This window comes from Psilocybe cubensis, chromosome 11 (assembly GCF_017499595.1).
Source record: "Psilocybe cubensis strain MGC-MH-2018 chromosome 11, whole genome shotgun sequence".
Lineage (NCBI taxonomy): Eukaryota > Fungi > Basidiomycota > Agaricomycetes > Agaricales > Agrocybaceae > Psilocybe > Psilocybe cubensis.
In genome coordinates, this window is record NC_063009.1 from 295,789 (window position 1) to 311,934 (window position 16,146).

A 16,146-nucleotide genomic window follows, 5' to 3' on the forward strand; every position below is an offset into this window, starting at 1 on the left:
CTGGTTGGACAGGGCACAAAGTGTCCTCATTGGACCGGGATACACCTGCAACTTCTACGTGTGCGTATTTAGTAGAAACTACAAGTTATTCAAATCTCATTTATGACTTCGATGCATTTTAGCAATTCTGGATGTGAAGGAGTGGGCCAACAGCTTTCTGGAATTGTCGGTGTCCTTTCTATGTCGTCATGCCCTCCTCTTTACAACAGCATTGAGTCCTTCTCTTGCAATAAGGCGGTCTGATTGTGCGTGAGATAAGAAAGTCGGAAGTAAATTAGATATTAAATATATATTTTTGTGTTTATGCTTATGCTCGACTCCTTTGTTGAACTGCGTTTATGTTCGTTGTGGTTGGGCATACATTTGTGAGACGAGTCAACTTATGCCCACGGCTTATGCCGGTTCGGAGTTTGAAATATTGATTGCCGACGGGTTTATCCAAAGTTTAATTTCAGGTACCTTAAACACCACTTCATCTTCCACAAATGAGAAGAACACCGCAAAGATGCAATGCTAAATTCATGCTTTCGACTAAAACAGAATGAAGGGCTTAAAGCAGCATGAATCCACCTTCTACGTAAATTGGTTGACCAGTGATGTATCCGCATCTATTGAAAACGAATCAGATCATCAGCGTGAAGAATACCAATCCGCGTATCTTACTTCATTAAGAAAATGTATGCCTCAGCAATCTTAGGCAAATTTTCCACCGATGTCAAATTTATTTCTACGTTGGAAAATGCTATGCTTATGCTTACCTCACTAGGCTCTCCAGCACGCTTGAGGAGAATTTTCTCGTTGTACGCTTTCACAATGCTATCTTTGTGTTCGCCGAACATTTTATCGAGAATCTTTGTCATAAATTATCAGTATTTTGATGGCCTCTTATAATCACAATTGATAAACCAACCTCTGTGTTAATCTGGGTAATGATCAACAAAATAAGTCAATACGTGTGTAGTTCGGACTGAGTGAAACGCTCAGAACTAACCATACCGGGGCATACGAGGTTTACACGAATAGGAGAAAATTCTAATGCCAGTCCCCTGGTCAAACCCTCCAATGCAGAGACTGCACCGCTGGCCAAATATCCCCCTGGGAAAGGCCTGTGTCCGGCTACCCCTATCAGTGTGTTCTTCATCAGCAACTGATCCCTCATAAATACAATGACAATGTACCTCCGGTAAGTATCAAGGACCCTCCTGGATTGAATTTGACATTCCTCGCAAGAATGAATGGTCCCCAGAACCCGAGTGTAAAAATGGCTTTTGGTTAACAAGTTAGAACGAGTAATATCGCCGTAGGTGTTATATTCTCCAACCTTGGCCTTCTTCCGCGGACTGAACGTTTGAATAAGGCAACCCTCCACCTTCTTCTCCCTTGGGAACCTCCCCACCCGTCCAGACAACATGGTCTACAAGACCTAACGCGGCTGCGAAGGCCTTGACTGCGCTGGAATCCTTTGCATCCAGGACCTCTCCACGGACCTCGCCAGGTAGGTTATAGGCTTTCAAACGTGAGACTGCGCCTTCTACACGGCCTTTATTGCTCGATGCAATAATCACAGTCGCTGCAAGGTACTGGAGGGAAGCAAGAGCAACACCAAAGCCGATTCCGGACGAGCCGCCTACTACGACGATGGTCTTATTCTGGAGAGTTGACATTTGTGTCTGTATATGATTCAGGCTGATGTGGTGTTAGGCTTGAGTGATAACTCGATTCTGTAGGCACTTTTATACCACTGGAATGGCACAATTTATATTTTTATTCGTGTGGAAGTCGGTCAGCTCTATCCTCATATTACCCTCATAATGAGCCGAGGAGTACGAAGGAGCTCGGCATGTGAAGCAAAGAATTCGTGGTTTGTCAAGTTCCCAATGACTTACCAAGCTCGTTCAAAGATTCTTTGGAGTCTGTAGTACTCGATTTAGAATTGTTGTCAGTAGGTCCTCGTAATAAGCGTTGAAACTTCCTGTAATGGTAATGGTGTGGGCCATTTATGGCATTTCTAAGTACAGAACGCCCCGCTGACGAGACACGTATTTTCTCAGTTGCTCCGCAACCGTACGATGAAGACGTGAGCACGCAAGTCAAGAGATAATGGGCGCCTATTTATAGCGACATAACCACCGGAGAAGATTAAGTATCTAGATACATTGGGATCTTCCTGTCGCTTTGCAATTTGGCCATGTTCTTTGCAGGACCTCAGAGAGTGAAACATGAAAGATTTTGCTTGTCGATTCGATCTTTCTTATCAAAGAACCTCAATTATTCCTTATGCTCTGGCATAGACGCAAGGATTACTGTATCACTTTGTAGACTGTAACTGCTATGGGCGTGTGTTTTATACATCCGAGATGACCGACATATGTCAACCATAAAATACATCTGAATCGATACTATTCTTCAAACAGAAAATCCTTGTCCTTTCATGTCACCTCTGTGAGCTCCCTACGATTTCTCTTTTGCTTAATGTCATCTTTGCAGGTTTGCTACTACCATCGGAAACACTATTCTTTTTGCTATTTTGAAATTTTGCGGTACATAAATTTTATAGTTTTTGCACTCTTGGACCATTATACAATACTCTTTACGCCTTTTCTGTTGCAAAAGAGAGCGTCCTAGTGAAATTCTGTCCTTTGACAATGTCATGTCCATCATGAGCGTGGGAGGATTTTGTGGAGGTCAGCTGACGAACGTCGGGCGCTGCGGTTGTTCCCGGGGCGCTAAGGTACCATCGCAGAACGGCTGCCTAACGTCGGCACAATTTCTCACCAGCGAACCGCGTCTTCCCCTGCACGCCAGCGCTCCTGTGAGTACCTAGTGCCTTACTTCTGAATATGACCAACTATATTGCGTCTCCTCAACAGCCTAGAAAGGCGGAAACATTCTGATTATTTGGAGAATGTCTCCCGCCCGTCCCGGAGACAGCCAACTATGTCGTCTATCCGATTACAGATATACCCCGAATCCAACTCGGCTGTGTAAACGGTGGGTGGGAATGGAACAGCGCAGCCACATGAGCTCTTTCCTGTTCATATATCTATAGCACCTATTGGATAACGCTCTCCAGCTCATTTTTGGCTCGTCGCTCCTGTTCTATCCCACCTTCCACTTCTACTGCATGCCTCCTCCGCACATTCAGGTTGTTTGCACAGAGGACGAGGTTGTCGAGGCAGTCTCACCAATTTCCTTGACCATTACCCGGCGCCGGTCGCACACCATCGATTTTGGTCCAAATCTCACTATTCCCGGCCGAGTAAGCCCACAGATAAGTCGGTCTACACCCCAGTTGCGGCTCCAGCTCTCAATCCCCGCGGCAGCTACACAAAAACTCGGACTTGACATCAATTCTTCGGTTTCTCAGGAAGAAACACCTCAGTCGGAATGTGGTCCAGAAACACCAGTGTCGACAACGTCCCCTGGAGTGGCCAAGGTTGTCGATCTCACGAAGGACATAACCACGACCTCGGTTTATGCCGTAGCTCACGGCGGCCTATCAGATATATATACCGGGAACTGGCACCGCACTTCTTCAGATACAGGAGAAACTGAAGTGATAGCAGTGCGTTTATTGTATCTCGAAAAATCACGGCGGCCAACATACTCTTAGGTAGCAATCAAGGTATTGCGTATCTTGGCCAGGAAGGATCACGATGGGGCAAACGCCAGAAAGGTCTGTCAGCTACCTAGTCATTGGTCACTCGCTGACCTTTCCCTCCCATGGACAGAAATTAAACAAAGAGGTGTATGTGTGGCATCGCCTAGAACATCCCAATATTGTTAAACTATTTGGTACCTCATACCATATGTCGGGAAGACCAGCCATGATTATGCAGTGGTACAAAAATGGCAGCGCAGCAGAGTATTTGGAGAAAATCAACCCTGAAGCTGATCGGTTGCGACTAGTGAGTGGCTAAAACTTGGAGAGTTGCGTTATTGGCTCACCTAGCTTATCTCAGATCCTGGACGTTGCCAGAGGGCTGGCATATTTGCATACTCACAGTCCCGCCATTGTGCACGCTGACCTGAAAGCTGTACGGTCACCTTGTGTTCACACAATATAACCTGCCTAACGATCATGCTTCTCCAGAATAATATTCTGATTACAGACGAAGGACGCGCTGCAATTTGTGACTTCGGTCTTTCTGAAGTAGTGGAGGATCTCAATAGACCCACGGGCTACACATTATCGACCCCCAATGTTGGTCCACTGAGGTGGAGGGCACCCGAATTTTTAGAGAACGACGGTCCTGCCGTTTTCACATCCGATGTATGGTCATTCGGATGTACCGCACTTGAGGTTTGTGTTGTACATTTATATTCCACAAGCCACAGAGACTGACCACTGACGCCTCCGTTTACCAGCTACTTACCGATGCAATGCCGTACAAACATTGTAAAGGGGATTATCAAGTGATCAAAAGCATGCAAGAAGGTGTGAAACCGTGTCTTGCTGATGATCCTCACTTCCAGAAACTGGATGAAAGGGTTAAGAATCTGTTGGACGATTGCTGGTCATTCAATCCTTCAGAACGACCGTGTATGACCCATGTACAGGCACAGTTGGAAGCTATATATTCTCTCTCTTGAACAATTTGTTTTATCCAGTTTTGCACTTGTTTTCGTTCTTCTCTAGCTTATAATAGGTTTCAAGACTCTTAATCCCTTCGTTTACCCGCCAACCTACTCCTCCAATCTATCCCCCAAACAAACAATTGCTCTCGTTCAATTTTCATCTATTTTATATCCTCCTAATAACACATGTATGTAGAACCTTGCAAACAAATAAACAAGCAAGAAATAAAGTGCTTATAGCGACCAGTAGTCACTAAAAATCGATTCCAGTTCCCAAGGTGTTGCACCGTCCTCTAAGATCCCTTTGTTTTGTGCAAGATTTGAAGGTATTCCTGCAGCATTGAGAATATCTACGCCGTCGTCGCGAGTGAACCGGGCGGTAGTCCAAGTAGCGCTGATTTGATCGACACTTTCACAAGGATTATGATTAACGCCGAGCAGATTACATTCAGAAAAAAGCTTACTCCTTGGAGAGACTGTCAATTTGCCTTCCTCCGTATTTGACAGCCGCGTTGTTGAGCCAACCCAAAAAGAAACGGATATTCTCTATATGTGGGGTGTTACCAGTCAAATCCGCAATGAATCTACATATACTGACGGTTAGTCTTTTCCGCTCCGAGGAACTGGAAATGTCTGCCGTATCCTTTTCGCTCCTTGTATACCTCGTTATACCTTACGCCACAGCTCAGATGTCAAAGGTAGATCTGCCTTCCCCGCCCAAACCTTAGCTACGGCTAAAGAAGTAAATTCGGCGTAAGTGAACGATTGCATTCCGTGGTTAGCTAGATTACGAAACACAATTAAAAACTGTGGTTGTTTTTAGATCGTAACATATCCGTACCGTTGACAAACGTGAGGGTCGGGTCTGGGATATAGAATACATCCAGGTATAACGATCGCAAATGAGTTCCGTCCGTCACAATTGGTTGAACAGCGCCGTAAGAGACGTCCTCGCTCATGTCAATTCCTGAATTGCGGAATTGGGGTAAGAAGGGATAGTTGTAGCGATATCCCGTCGTAAAAATGATTTGATCAATTCCAGTGATAATCTACGGGAAATGTCATCATTCTGTGAATTTAAGGCATGTATAAAAATGCTCACGGTGCCGTTCATGAGCTCAACTTGTCCTTGGGAAAATTCCGACGCTGGAGGGTGGAATCGTTTTATTTCTCCTACTAGAGTCACATTTTTAGGAAGGCGGCGTAAGAATACTTCAAGCTGCCGGATAAATAGAGGGGCTTGACGGGATATTCAATGGAAAAGCTATCAATAGGGTAATAATGCACACCGTTCTGGGGCTAAGAGTTTTGTAATCAGAAAAGAAGATCGTTCGACGGATAGGTGGAGCATGTGCCCACCCTGATAGACTGATATATTGTCTTAACGTTCGTGATCAAGTCCCGTGAAATCTCTCCTCCGCTAGACTGTCAGGCGTGGAATACAACTGGTAGCAGATAACAGAGTTCTACATACTGCAGCTCCGATAACCAGGACAGTTTTATTCGCCATAGATTCAGGGCGACGGTATTGACACGAATGGATGATATGGCCAGGAAAGCGGTCATTCCAATCCTTAATTCCAGAAATATTTGGCACGTTGGGAGCGTTGTATCGTCCAGTAGCAACGACCACAGCATCAAAGGTCTTGGATAAATGACATGACATGTAAGGTGTGATTTTTCTCAGTCAAGTTGAAAAGTTTTTTTTTTTTTTTTTTTTTTTGTGTTATAGCCTCTGAGGGGTGGGCCTCTCCCTCGGCTTCGTACTATCTAGCTACCTACCCGCCCCTCGGCGGTTTTCCCTTCCTCAACGCGACTGTGCACCACAGAGGGCCCTCGCGTCCCCCTTCAAGGTCCAGCTTTCCCAGGCTGTTTTGTCGCCATCTCAGGTTTTATAGCAGGTTCTTTTCCTTCCCCTCGTCTCGTGCTGTTGCCCTTCTTATGTGAGTATTTGTGTTGTTCCTCTTCCTCCTTGAACTCTCATTCCTCTTCTTCTAACCCTTTGTTTAGCAGGTCTTCTTTGTATGGTTTCAGTCGCCTCGTCCTCGGTATGTATCGCAGCAGCGCTTTCGCGTTTTCTTGTTTTGTCGTTAATTCTTCGAGGTCGTAGCACTGTTCGCCGATTTCTTCCCATAGTTGTAGTCGTTCGTGTCGATATCCCCTGCATTCGAATACGAAATGTTCTACTGTTTCGACTGCTCTTACCCCGTCCCGTCGTTCCCTGCATTTGGGACATGTCTTGCCTTGCTCCAAGCTGAATTTGCTGATATGGCTGTTGAGCGGGATGTGTCCCAATCTCACCTGGATAAGTACGCTGGCTTGCGACCTATTTAACTTCTTCAGTGTCTTTCTGAACTTGTTGAATGGGAATTCCGAGTCTATTCCCTCGAATTTCTTCTTCCTGTGCGAAGCGTTCCATCGTGCCTTCCAGATTTCGAGTAATTCGTCGTGGTAAGCTTGTTTTTCGGCTGATGCGCTTTTCATTATGGTCTTTGTGAGTTGGGTTGGGAGTTCCTCTGGTGGTGAGCTGTCCCCTTCCGCCGCTCTTTTTGCTTCCTCGTCCGCTCTCTCGTTGCCTAGGACGTCTGAGTGACTCGATATCCAATGTATAGTTATTTTACCCTGCAAATTTTGGAAGGCTTCGTCAATGCTCCTCATCAGGTGCTGTCCTGACTTAGCTTTGGGTCGCTTCAGGTTCTTCAGAAGTCCCTGGTTGTCGCTGAATATATCGACGGTGTCTTCAGCTGAGGGTGATTCGTTTTGGATGAGCCTGGAGGCGTTGAAAAGTTTTATTCACCTCCTTCGTCCACGTTGCTTTAACCTCTTCTTGCCCGATAGGAATGAGCTCTTTCAGTGTAAGTGTCCAGCCCTGTTCTTTTCCCTCATCATTATGATGCTTTTCAGTCACAACCGACACACGAGCTCAGTTGCTCACGGAAATGATGACTTTTGGTTAAATATCTTGACGACACAAATATACACAATTCTCCTACAAACAAAAAAATACGATCAAGAAATCAAACGTTTAATGCCTACCAATAGTCGTTAAACACAGAATCCTGTGCCCAGGCCTCTGTCCCATCCAAAAATAATCCCTTGTTCTTTTCGTCATTTGACAGAAGACCAGCAGAGTTCACAACGGAAACGCCATCTCCAGAAGCGAAACGAGCCTTCGTCCACGCAGCACTGACTTGTTCGACGCTTCGGGAGGTCATGTTAGAGCCAAGCATGATTATATTCGGAAAAGAAACTTACTCTTTCGAGAGACTGTCAATCTGCCTTCCGCCATATTTGACCGCTGCGTCATTCAGCCATCCCAGCAAGAAACGGAGGTTTTCTGTATGCGATGAGTTGTCTGTCAGATCAGTGACACAAAGGAAATTTCGAAAGTTCTGACGTTTGGTCTTTTCCGCTCCAAGGAACTGGAAATGTCTTCCATACCCCTTTCGCTCCTTGTATAGCTCGTCGTATCTACGCCACAGCTCAGAGGTAGAGGGGAAATCGGCCTTTCCTGCCCAAATCTTTGCGGCAGCTAGAGAAATAAACTCGGCGTATGTGAACGATTGCATCCCGTAGTTGGCTACATTGCGAGATTGAATTCAGATCGACAGTATCTTTAGACAGCGGCATATGCATACCGTTCACAAACGCGAGTGTCGGGTCTGGGATATAGAAAGCATCCAGATATAACGACCGCAAATGAGTTCCGTCTGTTACAATTGGTTGAACATCTCCTGCAGGTGCAGTGTCGTTTATGCCAAGCCCCGAGTTGTGGAACTGGGGCAAGAAGGGATAGGTGTATCTATATCCCGTCGCGAAGATGATTTTGTCAATGCCAGTGATGATCTACAGGAAACACCCGTGTCATCTTAGGTATACGAGTGATGCTCCAATAATACTCACGGTGCCATTTACAAGCTCGACCTTTCCTTGGGAAAACTCGGATGCAGGGGGATGGAAGCGTTTTATCTCGCCAACCAGAGTCACATTTCGGGGAAGACGGCGCAAAAATGTCGCAAGTGGCCAAGTGGGAACAGGGGCTAGGCGGGTGGTTAGATTAAAATAACATCAACAGAAGCTTCTGCGCACTGTTTTGTGGCTAAGAGAGTCAGGAAGAGTCAGTCCAAGACATTCAGACTCGAGTATAGCATGTGCTTACCCTGATAGACTGATATATTTTCTTGACGTTCGTAATTATGTCTCGTGAGATCTCCCCACCACTGGTCTGTCGTGTGATTGAGAACTATTGGTCATTCATAATAGAGTTACACATACAGCAGCTCCGATAACGAGGACAGTTTTATTTGTCAGTGAATCAGGGCGACGGTATTGACGCGAGTGAATGATATGACCAGGGAATCGATCGTTCCACTCCTTGATTCCAGAAATGTTTGGCACATTGGGGGCGTTGTATCGTCCAGTAGCAACGATCACCGCGTCAAAGGTCTAAAAAATAGTAAGATGTTATTCACCTCAGTTGACCTGGAACGTTGTGCTCACCTCCTTCGTCCAAGTTGCTTTAGCAACATTCTGGCCGACAGGAACGAGTTCCTTCAATGTAAGTGTCCAACCTTGTTCTTCCCCGTCTTCATTGTGGTGTTTTTCGATGAGCTCGATGCGAGTATTATACGAGACATTGGGGTTCCCATCATTGTTATTGACCCCATGCCACGATGCAAAGGCACGCAGATATCTTTGCAGCTTTGAATTATGCAGTGCTAAGCCGGCGGATATCAGTTACCAACAGCCATGAACCAGTCGGAACTCATACCCCAAGGTGTACCAGATGGCCACGGCGTCTCTCTAATCTGTTGAACTGGCTACAGCCATACGATCATTTCAGTACGGTTTGACACGGCAGATAGGAACCACTCACAGCAGGCGCGTTCGACGTTAACGACTCCCAGATAGGTTTTGGAGCACGGTGCGACCTTCTGGCAAGCGCGACCTCCTCCCTTCCATGATAGTTTCTCACATACGGCAGCTTCGCGCCCTTGGGTGGGAGGTCGGGCGCAAAGTCCCTGATGACTAGATCTCCACTTGGGATTGGTGTGTCCACCGGGATTTCGTCCGTGTAATGCCAGTTCCCGCCAGGCGAGTCGTCCCGCTCGTAGACGTGCACATCAAATCCAGCCTGAGATAATTCGCGGTACGCAATCAAACCTCTGGGGACAAAGAATTGGATTCAGCAATTGCAAAATCAGGATGAGTGAGAATGTATTCCGAGAACCACTCACCCAACGCCCGCACCTATGACTGCCACCCGTTTAATGGGATACTTGAACTGATAATAGTCAGAAGATCCCTTCGCTTCATTCGAGAAAGGAATTTGTGTTTCAGAGAATGAAGCGATAACAGGTGCAGCCGCAACTGCAAACACGAAACCGATGGAAAAAGACTTCATCGTGAATCAACAGAGCGGTTTTTTCAAGGGAAAGGCACCACCGAGACATTTCGAGTATATAAGCGATCCACCGAGACATTTCGAGTATATAAGCGATCCACACATCCCCGCGCAATGTACAGGGATGCAATCTGATAGATGCTATGTTGCGCACTCCAAGAGAAATATGGCGCAACAAGGCTCTCGGCTCGTGCTGTGATAGAAGGGTCAATTAATTCAACATACGTTCTCACGGCAGCCTGCTGACTTTGCAATCTTTGTTTGGGAGACCGAAATCGACTCTTGTCGCCATTATTGAGCTGCATTTGCACTTGGAAAGATACGAAAAAGACCGGGCATAGGTTGAATGTGTAAGGCTGAAACTTGGGTGTCAATTTTGACAGACCTGTATTACGCAGTTCTTATGCAAAGTGCGTCCTGCGTTTGAATTTGCAGCACATTAACAGGACCGATATCATGAACTGTTGCGGTAAATGATAAATGACTGTAGGTGGCGCGCTGAAAATGAACACTCCATTTCAATCGTAGCACAAGCGATAAAACCAACTTGAAGAGCCACTGCGGAAAACCGGAACAGTCAAAGCGAAGTTGAAAATACTAAAAAATTAGCAATACTCACCGAACAACCATACGATTACAAACTGGAAAGGCAAGAGAATTCAGCATCAGGCAGAAGAATGAGAGATGAGAGAGAAAAAGAGAGCTTCAAAGCCGATATATGTACATAAAACAAGGTACAGAGATCACCGGATATACTTAATGTAAGAAGACAATGTACGCTACGAATGAGGTCGCAGAAAGATAAAAAAAAGAGGTTGATGATTGTGAGAGAAAAACCAACAAAAAATGCAAGCGAAGAAACTTGAAAAAGAAAGACAACAGAAAGAAGAAAAAGAAAAGTGTGGGATAATTGTAGTTGGGGTGTTGTGCTTACAAAACGCGACTGAACAAGCCATTAGTCAAGTCACAAAGAAGTTGAGGGGTATCAAGCAACACAACAAAATCCACAATCCACAACCACAAGTGCATCACAACACATTACCTCGACCATCGGCCAGGGAGATAGGCAATGAAGGAGAAGCACGAAAAGATATCGGACGATCGGACGAATAGCCTGAGGTTCCGTCCTGTCATGGTCCCGGCTAGCCATCCGTACTCACTCTCAATCCGTCAAGATACCCTTGACGCCCCCACTTTGCGTCCTACCGCCGTCTCTCGCACGCGCAGTGTGCATGCGCTTCCCACCTTTCGTGGACACGTTCCTTGAGCGATCATTGGGGTACTGGTGGTGGTCAGGGTAGGAAGACGATGATGCAGAAGCGGAAGACATGGCCGGATCGTGATCATGTTCATGATCCGCGTTCGTCACGGGGAACGGATAGTGTTCCTGCTGCTGCTGCTGGGGGTAAGGGTACGAGGATGGTTGGTGATGAGGAATACGAACAGACGGCACAGGCACAGGTACCTGTTTTCCCGTCTTTGTCTTCTTTGTCTTCGTCTTCTCCGACTTGCCTCCCGACGACGACGACGACGACTTACCCTTGGCAAGCGGAGGCACGTTCGACGAGGACGGTGGGGACGGCGAGGGCTCCTTCGCCTTCGCCTTGTCTTTGGTCGACGCTGGAGTAACAGGTGCAGGCACGCGTATCGACGGCGGGCCCGTCGGCGTAGGCAACGACGGGTCTATCCAGTCATCTTCGATGTCGTCGCCTTCCACTTCCTCTGCTTCTTCCTCGCCATCGCGCGGTTCATCTACCCCTTCCTCCTCTTCGTCTTCTTCGCGGAACGAAGTAGCACCCGCGCCCTCAGGGCGGAATACAATTTCGTCGTCATCCTCTGCCCTCTCCCTTCCAGGACCATTATCTGATTTACCCTTGCCTTTCAGCCTCGCAGGTCTCTCGATGTTGATAATGTCAAAGCGCGAGTTCGGACCAGGAGTAACAGGGTCCACCGGGTCTTCTTCAGTATCAATCTCCTCACCTTCCGCATCGCCAGCTGTGCGCCGACGGTCGCGTGCCGATGAATAGGTATCGAAGAACCTCTCGCTCGAGTCGCTCTCACTCTCCTTGCCACGCAGAATTTCCACGCCATCTTCTTCCTCATCTTCGTTGATGTCATTGTCGTCGTGGACGTCATCGTTATCGTTGTCGTCCAAGAGGTCGACATCGTCCGGCTCGGAGATGGACTCCAAGCCCATATTATCATCCGAGTCAGAGGGCCAGGTCGGGGGTTCGTCTTGTAACGAGAATATCGTTCTCGGAAGCTGCAACAAATCATCAGTACCAGTCGGAATAAATCACAAAAAGCGCGATGAAGTCTGATTAAAAAAGGAAGTAAGAACTCACCTCTGCAACCCTCCTCTTGAAATCCCACCACTCTGCCTCATCGCGACACAAGAACCCAATCAACATGCTTGGATCCAGACCACTCATCGGCATCTTGCGCACTCGCTCGCAATGGAACGTCTTCAGCTCAGCAGCACTATACGACAAACAATAATGCTGCTGCACACGGTCCAACCCACCTCCAACATTATTCCCCAAGCCGGCGCCTTCGCCTGTGGACGTCGAGGCAGAGGTGGACGCAGAGACGGACTGGCTTCGACTCGCTGTACCAGCTGCAAAGCTTCTGTGATGCTGCTGATGCTCCGCGTTGCCCATCGCCGGTGATGACGGCTGACTCACGCCTGCACTGGCACTCGCAGACCTCCATCTTCCATGCTGACTGTGTTGCTGATACGAAGGCGGTGGGCTGCGCTCTCTGTACTGTCCCTGTTGCTGATGACCAGTATTCGAATACGAGTATGAATGCGAATCGGTATAGACCGAAGACGATCCCTCCGATTCCACCGTACCCGTATCTGCAGACGACGACGAGAATTGGTGCTGCAAAGGGGACGGGGACACTGGCGCGTGGTATGAAAAGTTAGACGAGCCCGTGCGCACAGAGGAAGGAGATGCGGGTGTGGGCGTTCGGTATGGCGTCTGCTGCTGTTGTGGCTGGGGCTGGTATGTCGGGTGCGAGGAGCTGCTGGGGGTTGATGACCTCTTTGTCTTGGTGTTCGACGTGCTGGCATCGCGATCCGAGTCGGGCGTCGGCTGTCGATCAATATGCTGGGTATCTGGTGGTGGAGGTGGGCGCAGTGGAATGGCAGGCCGTGGATTATGTGGGTCGAGATAAAACAGGTTGTCCGCCTGCGATCCTACAAAATAGTATGACGAACTCGGACGGCCGCCTGCAATACCCACAGATTGCGGGAAAGTGTACAACATCTAACCCAAAGATCAATTTCGACTTTCCCTATAACATGGGACAGCAAACGCACCTTGATACTCTCATAATAAATTGGATTAACACCCTCAATGCCCAACCTTATTCCCAACAAGAGTAGCACCGGCCTCTCACCCCACGTCGTCGCATGCCTCCTTCGCGGCGTCCGTGAATTTCCTCTCCCAGCTTCCCCTTCCACGCCACCGAAATGCGACGCCGCAAACACCTGCGTCTGGTACAGAGTCCCGTCTGTCGCAACAGCAACTGCCAGACCACACTCCGGGAAACTAGCAACAAGCTGCTTGATTGCACCCGCAGCGACACTGGGCCCGAACCACTGTCCAACGTCGGTGCCAAGCTCTTTACCTGCGAGCGCCATGCGGTGCACGCTGAAGGGCGCAAGCGGGGAGGGAGTATCAAGGAACCAGGTAAGGATCTGCACATAGGTTGCGTAGTCAGCAGTGAGAACTGGATGTGGTGGTCTGCGCCAGTCTGAGGAAAACAATGCCGTTAGATGTGCTAACGATTGAACCAAAAAAAAAAAAACCACTCACCTCTGCCAAGATGCACAACAACCAGCGCATTCGCAAGCACACTCTGCCCCGTGCGGAGCATGCAACCCCAACCCGAGTCGCTGCTCCACGTCTTCTCGCCACCACCCGTGACCCAGTTCCACGGGCGGGAGCGGAACGCGGTCGTCGCTGGACTATTCGCTGCGGACCCGCCTGCTCCTTGTCCACCGTTCCCGCTCCCATTACCACCTCCTCCGGAACCTAAACTGAAACTCTGTGTACTAGCACCTCCGTGGTACCCAGCAGTAGCATGCAGAGGTGGCGGTGAACAGAGCGGCAGGTCACCCAGCCGTCCATCGCGGATCGCAACCCCGAAATGGGAGCGGTACGTCAACCAAATACGGGATGTAAAGTCGATGTAAAACGCAGGCGGCCAGTTCGCCGAAGGGTCTTTGGATGGGTTGCTGCTCCCGTGTTTTCCAGACGTGGAGTGGGATAACGAGAGATCTGGGGCATGAGAGTGTGAAGAATGGATGGACGACGTCGAGGAACGGAAGGACGCAGGCGTACCACTCCTTCTCTCTTTATCTTTATCCTTACCATGTTTCCCTTCTTTTGTCTTGCCGTGCCCAGACCCCTCCCTACCGCTGGCATACCCGCTCGCAATACCCTGTCCCTGTACTTCCACTGGCGGCTCCTCCCAACCGCGGTGTTGCACCCCCAGCAGCCAAATTGGCTCTGCGCACCGATCCGGCACCGCATCACTGTCCAACAAATACCGCATCGCCTTGTCGAGGTGACCCTTGCCATGCTTGGCGGCAGTAAGCAGCGCAGCGGCGCCGCTCCTCCTCGGAGAATTCATGCTTGTACTACTGGGAGAATTGGCGGTGGAGGAAAGGGGTGTGGAGTGATATGATGAATGTGACGACTGTGAAGCGTGATGGTGCTGCGCGAGCAGAGTCGGCAAAGATAGATCAGTCGTAGAGGACGCCGACGCGCTCGTTGTGAGCTGTTGGAACCACCCCGACAGCCGTGTCGGGAGGATATCCCCTATACGCGAGTGCCCTGCCCCTCCCGATCCCGACGTGGAGGCATAGAGCGCAGGTGCACTAGCAGGATACGACCCATCGCCAGCCGCAGGCCGCTCAGAGCGCGTGCGCGGTCGTGGAATGGGTATGTTCACTGGCATCTGTGCAGGCATAAACGGGGACTCGCGCTCAGGCTCGACGATGACCGGCGGCTCATCCATATCCATGTCCATCGATGCGTTCCTGCTATTGCTGGCGTTGATTTCGGGAGACAATGATGCCCTCCTTTCTTTTTCTCTTTCCCTCTCCTTTTCCTTATCCCGCCCGATAACCAAAAATTTGCTCGACTTGCGCGGTTTCGCTGGAGTCGGAGGGACTCCTCCCTTTCCGTGCACCTGCTCCTGGTACGAATATGGCTCAGGCGAAGCCGACCCCCCGCTCATTCCGCTCCCTCCACTACCACTGGCACTGGCACTCATACCCCCACTCCCACTCCCACTGCCTCCTATGCTCCCACTCGTACTGACTGGACTGCCACCTACAAACCCATCCGTCACACTCCGACTCCTATCCCGATTCGCTTTCGTCTGCAAAAACTTGGGGAGCTTCGATGGCGCGTGGGCGGGCGTAGGTGGAGTGGCAGCAGAAGGGGACGGAGAGGGGGTGTTGGTCTGTCTGAAATTGGATGACGTCGAGTTCTTGGAAGACATGTCGTGATTGTAGGCGTGTAGGTGTACGATATCGTGGATGTATGTGCCAATAAAGGTGCAGGAGACTAGACTAGACGTGAAATATAATCGTGATGTCGATGACGGTGCTGTGTAGGTGTGGTTAGGAGTCGTCGTCGGATGAGTCGGAATGAAGCTAGGAGTCGTAACCACGACAAAGAAAATAGAGGGTAATCATATCGATTAGTGCCCATCTCAATCCAGTGCAAAGTACGACAGTCAAAAAAGAAAAGGCGGAATAGGGGAGAGAAAAAGAGAAAAAAGAACACTCACTCCTATGTCGTGTCGTTAAAACCGTAAGCTGAAAAAGTACACGCAATACACCACTGTACAGAATCTATGCACCGCACTTCCTGGTGGGTAAGTGACTCAAAATACTGATAATGAAAATGGTGATTCGTGGCAAGTCAGATCGAAGTGTTTGATGATGATGTTGATGTGATGCCGCCGATAATTGATGATGTCGTATCGATATTGAATTTAGACGTTATATCGACAGTGCGCAAACAGAAAGACCCAGTGGGTGTTGAGGGTTGGGGTTGGTTAAAGATTAGGTTAAACACGGTGCACGGCACTTGATGAAGCAAATGTATGTTAGTGTGTCGTCGTTCCTCGCAAAGAAATAA

At 48.7% G+C, this 16,146-nt stretch overlaps 4 protein-coding genes across 4 annotated transcripts; 1 reads left to right on the plus strand and 3 right to left on the minus strand.

Moving 5' to 3' along the window:
• Positions 1–550: 550 nt before the first annotated feature.
• JR316_0011270 (Short-chain dehydrogenase/reductase ATR9) lies at positions 551–1,664 on the minus strand (the record flags this gene model as incomplete). The annotated part of the gene is made up of 6 exons (XM_047896927.1): positions 551–608; positions 664–692; positions 759–851; positions 992–1,122; positions 1,179–1,265; positions 1,322–1,664. The coding sequence occupies 6 exons, from the start codon at positions 1,662–1,664 to the stop codon at positions 551–553; spliced, it is 741 nt and encodes a 246-aa protein (XP_047743336.1).
• A 1,460-nt stretch (positions 1,665–3,124) lies between these two features.
• On the plus strand, positions 3,125–4,593 carry JR316_0011271 (Serine/threonine/tyrosine-protein kinase HT1; the record flags this gene model as incomplete). The annotated part of the gene is made up of 6 exons (XM_047896928.1): positions 3,125–3,565; positions 3,614–3,676; positions 3,732–3,908; positions 3,963–4,037; positions 4,094–4,303; positions 4,339–4,593. 6 exons carry the CDS (start codon positions 3,125–3,127, stop codon positions 4,591–4,593), a joined length of 1,221 nt encoding a protein of 406 aa, XP_047743337.1.
• A 219-nt stretch (positions 4,594–4,812) lies between these two features.
• JR316_0011272 (Flavin-containing monooxygenase ustF2) lies at positions 4,813–6,244 on the minus strand (the record flags this gene model as incomplete). Its single annotated transcript, XM_047896929.1, has 9 exons — positions 4,813–4,987; positions 5,043–5,124; positions 5,177–5,201; positions 5,251–5,360; positions 5,420–5,627; positions 5,681–5,817; positions 5,868–5,877; positions 5,938–6,003; positions 6,053–6,244. The coding sequence occupies 9 exons, from the start codon at positions 6,242–6,244 to the stop codon at positions 4,813–4,815; spliced, it is 1,005 nt and encodes a 334-aa protein (XP_047743338.1).
• A 4,900-nt stretch (positions 6,245–11,144) lies between these two features.
• On the minus strand, positions 11,145–15,502 carry JR316_0011273 (Cysteine protease ATG4; the record flags this gene model as incomplete). Its single annotated transcript, XM_047896930.1, has 4 exons — positions 11,145–12,245; positions 12,328–13,254; positions 13,308–13,744; positions 13,807–15,502. The coding sequence occupies 4 exons, from the start codon at positions 15,500–15,502 to the stop codon at positions 11,145–11,147; spliced, it is 4,161 nt and encodes a 1,386-aa protein (XP_047743339.1).
• Between the last annotated feature and the right edge of the window lie 644 nt (positions 15,503–16,146).